General features: G+C 47.8%; 1 protein-coding gene across 1 annotated transcript; it reads right to left on the bottom strand.

The window, feature by feature from the left end:
- Positions 1-734: 734 nt before the first annotated feature.
- On the bottom strand, positions 735-4,544 carry LOC144134989 (uncharacterized). Its single transcript, XM_077667775.1, has one exon. The coding sequence runs from the start codon at positions 4,322-4,324 to the stop codon at positions 1,220-1,222; it is 3,105 nt and encodes a 1,034-aa protein (XP_077523901.1). The 5' UTR covers positions 4,325-4,544; the 3' UTR covers positions 735-1,219.
- Positions 4,545-6,322: the final 1,778 nt, after the last annotated feature.

The raw sequence follows: 6,322 nt of genomic DNA, 5'->3' as shown, positions 1-6,322 counted from the left end.
AGACAACCTTTATTTTTGAAACTTCAACACAATTAACGCTATTGACCCTGAACTGCTTGGAAAATCGTAGCTACCCAAACTTCGGCCCTCTCAGACCGCCATATTTTATACATGGACTTTATGGAAAGTTTCGCAGCTGGAAATGTCAGTGAGGTCTGCTTGGTAAGGTAAGGTAAGTTATTCTGCGATATCTGTCCTGCTTACTGCACCAAGTGACAATGTAAAAGAAAGTGTTTACTGAGGTAGAGCAGCACAGGCAATTAATAGCGGCCGACGTAGGCATTGAAAAACATTTCCAGTGGGCCTTCCCTTGCACCGAACTTCCTGCGCGCCTCATGCAGGGAGGTGACAGGGCAAATGCCGGGCATTGAGGGAAGAGACCACACTGCAACAATTTTTCTCACATGTCCTTAGCACGGTGTAAGAAGTAGCTTAGGTGAGAGAGCGGCGGCGCGGGGCGCACGGCGGAAAGGCTCTGCTTCTAGAGAGCGCCTACAGATGGCGCGAGCAACTGCGCCCCTTTGGCCCGGCCTCCCGCACGCCCCGTCAATGCGAAAACTGCGCCCCGCTCATGGTGCAAGAAGCACTTTGCTGAGGGCATCGGCATTTTCCGTTTTAACACAGTGCTTTCAAAGAACTTCGAGCTGTTTGTGCTTAATATTAGGTCTGCTCGTTTAACCCTGTTCATACTTAGTTCTGGGGTGCCGACAGAGTCCGACGCCCTGATTATAAACCGCGCGCAGTAAGAAAGAAATCTGGCCGAGGAACGGTTTGGTTCAGTTTTGCGGGAGGCTGGATATAAATCATTACCTTTCCTTAACAAGAAAAGCCGAGGCCTGAGCAATTCGTTCGTATTGACAGGATGTTATAGGGTTATGGAACAGCTACTGTTGCGGCCGTGCTTGCTGTCGCAATCGCGTAATGATACAAGCTAACAGCGTTTTTTTTTTCATTACGCATGTAGTATTTTAATCAACCTTATTTGGCGTCGCTAGCTAAAAAGCCACCGGCATTATTTCTTTGCTATTCCCCGCATATGTAGCATAGCATCGCATCAAAACACTTTTTTTTCACGTCATTTATTTACTGAATTTTAGAATTTTCAGGCAACAAAGCATGTAATACAAAACGTCAATACAAATAACATGCTCGATAAAAGAAGCGAATGAAACGCGAATAAGCAAGAAAAGGCATGTTCAGTTCGTTGAAGCGGTCCTGCTTACACAAGCTTAGACATTTTGCGCAAGTCTTGGCTCCTCTTTTCATGCTTGTTCTTCAGTTGCCTGCAGTACTGACGCATGCGTAGGCATATGTAGTAATGTAGCAACTTGGCAAGCATTTCTTCTTTGTGCGTACCACAAGGAAACGTGAAGTGGAAATTCTCTAGCACGGCATCAGTAGTTTTGTCGTATGCATCCCTGTCATCTGCGTACTTAGCGAACCTTTCCTCAGTGTATTTGAACAAGTCAAAGAGGTGCATATTTGGATGCGTGAGCCAGCCCCTGGTTTTGCAGTTCACGAGATCGGCTTCGGGCACATTTGCGAGACCTTTCTGTCCTTCAAGAGCACCCTTGCAAACGGAGCAGGTTGTAACATTGCGAAGTTTTCTTGACACAAACCCTGTAACGTAGTAGACAATGCAGTCAACTACAGTTGCATCTGTGTCAGGGTCGTCGAAATCGAAGACATCGTCGCACTCCCAGTTTCCATCATCGATGAGCCCGTCAAGTCTTTGCTTCAGTTCATGCAACTTTCCCGCATGTTGCGCAGCTGAGCCCTTATATATTTCTCTGATGTCAGCCAAAGTCACAACAGCTGCTTGCCTTTTATCAAGCACCGTACAATTCCCAAACTTCGGCGGTTTTACCAAAGAATATAAGCTGAGCATGCGGTACAGCTGTAGGAAGGTGGGAAACGTCGGGTGCTCATTCTGCCCACAAGCTTGCCTGAGAAAGAGGTCCTTATGGATTTCACCGGTCACGACCTGTTGCTCCCACGAGTCCAGCCACTCGGATGCAGATTCCAGGACACCAAAATCCTTGCACTCCAGTTTTAAACCTTCTGCCGGAAAGCGCCGGTTTAAAGCGTCAAACAAGTCATTTAAAAAAAGCGTGAATTCGACCGTCGGCTCCACATTGGTTAGACGAGGCGCACCTCTCTTTGCATAAAAAAGAATTCCTTTAGCCACAGAGTTGCTGAATATCTGCGTAGCAAGCTTTACCCTCATCCTGAGCATCTTGGAAGGGTTTATGTGGCTGTATGTTATTTTGGGACATACTTTGAGCTCTGTTTTGTTCTTGTTGTCTGCAACGAACAAGGCATCATAGCAGGACCACCTTATCAGCTTCCCGTCTCTTTTGAGAACCTTCTTGTCTAGTAGCCTGTTTCTGATGCACTTGAAAAGATGAGGTGTATCAGACAGTACGTACACATTTCTAGAACTGTCCATTGGGTGCTCAAAAGAATTACGAACGTGACCCAGAGAACCAGTGATACCGAGCTGCTTCCACATCGCCCGGTTGGTGGAAGCACCGTCACACACTACTCCGTCGACGAACAAGCCGGCGTTTTCTAGGTGTACGATACATTGGATCAGGAGTTGAGAAAGCAGCGTCCCCTTAGTTGGTCCTTTCGATGAAAATACGGCTACTGGCTGTAAGCATGTTTCACCAAACGGTGCAAAAGCAAAGACGAGGCCATGATCTGCGATTTCATTGCTTTGAATATTTTTTTCTCCATGATCAACAAGACCGGTGTACGTCATTGTCTGCGAGTTGACGGCCACTTCTTTTCTTACTTGAATTTCGTCCAAGATAAGGATTCCCCTCCGCTGGAAAGCGGTCTTTGCGGCAACCTTTATCTTGAGGGCTTTGAAGAAGTTCTCATCAAAACCGCACTTCTGGCCAACCATGCTAATATATTTTCTCACGGTGGTGACGCACGGCAAAGGCAATATGTCATTGTTCCGTAAAAAAGAGTAGGTGGCCGGGCTCCGTATATGCAGCAAGAGGCACAACAGGATCCAGTCGTCCGTGTACCGTCTGCTTGATTTTGATGCGCACTTAGCCGCTGCTATACATTCTTCTAACAAAAGCAGCTGTGCTGGCGGTATATCAAGTCCCTTCAGTTTCTCCTTGATATCTTGTTCCTTCAAATCTGTTAGCTGCTTCATCGCCGCCTGCAACTGCCCCAGTAGAAGCTTGTTGCACTTTTCCAGTCGTGCTCTTGAACGCTGAAGGGCTGACCTTGCACGTCGCAAAACAGAAAGCTTCTGTTGCTGGACAGGCCCCACCGACAACCTGAAACGCTTGAAAGGTATTTGCTGCTTGGCTCGGGCAGCTCGGCGATCAGCATGTATCCTTAGGGTGTCAGCAAGGCCAGAACACAGACGACAGATGGCACCCAGAGATGTCACCAAAAGGCATTTGTTGTGTCTCCAGTTTTTTTGAGAGTCCACAAAAGCACATTCAGGGGACACATCAGGGAAGTCCTTCAAACTAGGTCCTCCCCCACAGACATCCGTGTTGTCAACAACTTTCAGCATGGTTTGAACTTCAAGGGGTGACGTGGCGACGGGACTTATGCCCACTGCAGTAGGGTCGATCAACTTGTCGAATATGTAGACTTGCACGGTCATGTCGCTTTTGATGTGCACCGCCTTCCTGTTAAACAGTACCGACGATCCGTCGCTGGTCCTATGCGCTACCGCGGCGTCAATAAACACGACGTCCGTCATTCCTGCTACATTGATGAGATGCGCTGCCCATGAAGGCTGTGGTAGGCTAATGCAAGATACTCCACTGAAAAGCTGCTCGAACGATGAGTGAGATGAGTCATTCTCACTGGATTTTGCAACACAAGCGTTGTCGTCAGAAGATGTTTCCATACTGTCCGCTGGAAAAACATCTATGTTGCTAGCTAACATCAGCGCGCTGCTGCTGTCACTGTTCCGGTCACTCACAGAAGCAGCCACAGGAAGCGCTAGCCGTTTCACATGCTTTCGAGGGCTTTTGATCTTTTTCGAGAGGTAGCTTGGAGCGCCTTCGAAAAGTGATGGCACAGCGTCTTTTGAAAGGCCCACTCTTCTTGTTCCAGACATCAACACATGACCGTCGATTTCCGCAGACCATGTCTTCAGGATAAAATGAGAAGCGAAATGCTTTTCACAAACACGGTCCGTCCTTTGGAGTATGCGGTCTTTACGAGGTATAGCCCGTCTCCATGCTTCAAGTCTTGCTTCATCGTTTGGCGGCTTGAAAAGCGAGTACTTTTCTTTGCAAGACTTGTAACCAGTGTTGCAAAACGGTACGAAGCACTTTCCCATTATGCAGGCTCATGAAACAGTCCGAAGGTTCAGACGTACCTGACGGCCAAGTGAAAAATGCGTTGAGAAAACACGGTGGGCAGCAACCACGTGGCCACGCTGCACGTGGAAGCAACACAGCGGTAACCAGCCGATGATGTAGGCGCGCGCGAAGACGGCGCGCGGGGGTCTCAGCGGGCGCAAGTTGCTAGCGCCCTCTCTTGACGCGTGGAGAAAGGAGAACTCCACGCCTTCTCCCCCACTTCGCGCCCAGCCCGCGCCGCTCAGTCACCTAAGCTACTTCTTACACCGTGCACCAGGCCCAGACAATGTGCATTACAATATGCTTGCCCATCTCTCTGATACTGCTGTACAGGCACTGTTAAAATTCTTGTCCTTAGTGACCACATTCTTTGTCGGAAGAGTAGAAGACATTTGTGCTTTATTTTTGTGGTGTTCTTCAGAACCACTTCCGTGCTACCTTTCAAAAGCCTGCCGAAAACCATGATTGTACTACAGATATAATGATTTTGAGAGAGAACACGCGAGCGTGTGGCCTCCGCGCTTCGACTACATATTACGCGACCACATCCTCAGCATGCTCGCTGACACACAGTGCGGACACAATATGTACAATTACATAAAATATTTCCTCTCCCACCGCTCCGCCCGTATCCACTACGTCGACAAACTGCCTCACCCTATCCCACTCGCTCGTGGTTCCCCGCAAGGTGCCGTCGTTTGCCCCATTCTCGGTAACCTAGACATGGAGCCGCTCGCCTGACCACCAGCCGACATTCCCGATCTTCATTCGTTTTACTTTGCAGACGATCGCACCCTGTGCGTGGCCACTAGCTCACAGACAGGTCCAAACCACACTCCAACAGGCACTCAACACCATTTCCACACACGTCTCCTAGGCGGGCCTATAACCCGCTCTGGAGAAATCTGATCTACTCATAACACGCTGTAAACATCAACGGACAATGAGCCCCTTCATCTTCTTCACCCTTGCCGAACAGCGCATCCCCTGCGCTCACTCTTGTCGCGTCCTGAAAATACCGATGGTCTCCAAAACTTTTCTATCACACCTTGCGAAAGCACTAAATAATGTTTCTCAATACAGCTGTCTTTGTGGCACATTCTTCTACACATGCTTGAAGCAAGATATTATTAATACAATACATTGCTAATACAATTTCATCTACCCTTCTGGGCGCCCAAGCACATGTAAAAAAAAAGATGATCCTCGAGTACTGTCTTCTAAGATCTGGGGCTTGGGTGTCATTTTCTTCCACTGTGTCACAATGCGCGGATATTTCCCTCGCCTGTTAATATTGACAACTGATGTTTTGCATCCAAAACTCCATTATAAGGCTTCGTTAAACCCCACATTAACTATTTAAAAAATCAAAGAAAAGTTTCACACGGCCTGTCCGAATACTAAGTCTGCCTTAACGTTCGGGTTACAAGCCCTCTCTGCAAGCTAAGCAGGAAATGCTAATATCAGTTCAGTGCAAATAGTTTGATTACACCATTAGATTGAAAGGGGTTAAACGTAGGAACATTTGAAGGCTGGGTTTTACGTAAGTTCATTGGTGATGGCTTCCGGATGTCGTTCGCGGCACTATTCTGTCGAGTTACGGCAGGAAATAAAAGCTTGGGCCCAGAAAACTATGTGCACTTGAGGTTAGTAGAAATTGCATTGAAAAGAAGCTACTCTTTAGTGCCACTGTTTGAATACTTTGTGCGAGGTGTGCGAGACGGACAGTGTTTATTGTCCAAACATGAATGCTCAGTTTCATCTTTCCGCCCGACAGCCAGCTTTGTTCCGCCACTGGGGTGTAGATTTTCTCTGCGATAGTTTTCGTGTTGTCTTCTCCCTTTGTCCTTGTTTCTTGCGCTGGTAACATGTTCCAAAATAATGCAAACAACCAACTTGCCCAGCAGTCTACCCTTAGTCCCAAAAATCATTTCGTTATACCTGGTTGCTGCCATGCTGTGCCTCCATTCCTCTCC

This window comes from Amblyomma americanum, chromosome 5 (assembly GCF_052857255.1).
Source record: "Amblyomma americanum isolate KBUSLIRL-KWMA chromosome 5, ASM5285725v1, whole genome shotgun sequence".
In the NCBI taxonomy this organism is placed as follows: Eukaryota; Metazoa; Arthropoda; class Arachnida; order Ixodida; family Ixodidae; genus Amblyomma; species Amblyomma americanum.
The sequence above is the reverse complement of the archived record's forward strand: the minus strand, read 5'-3'. Positions and strand labels throughout refer to the sequence as shown.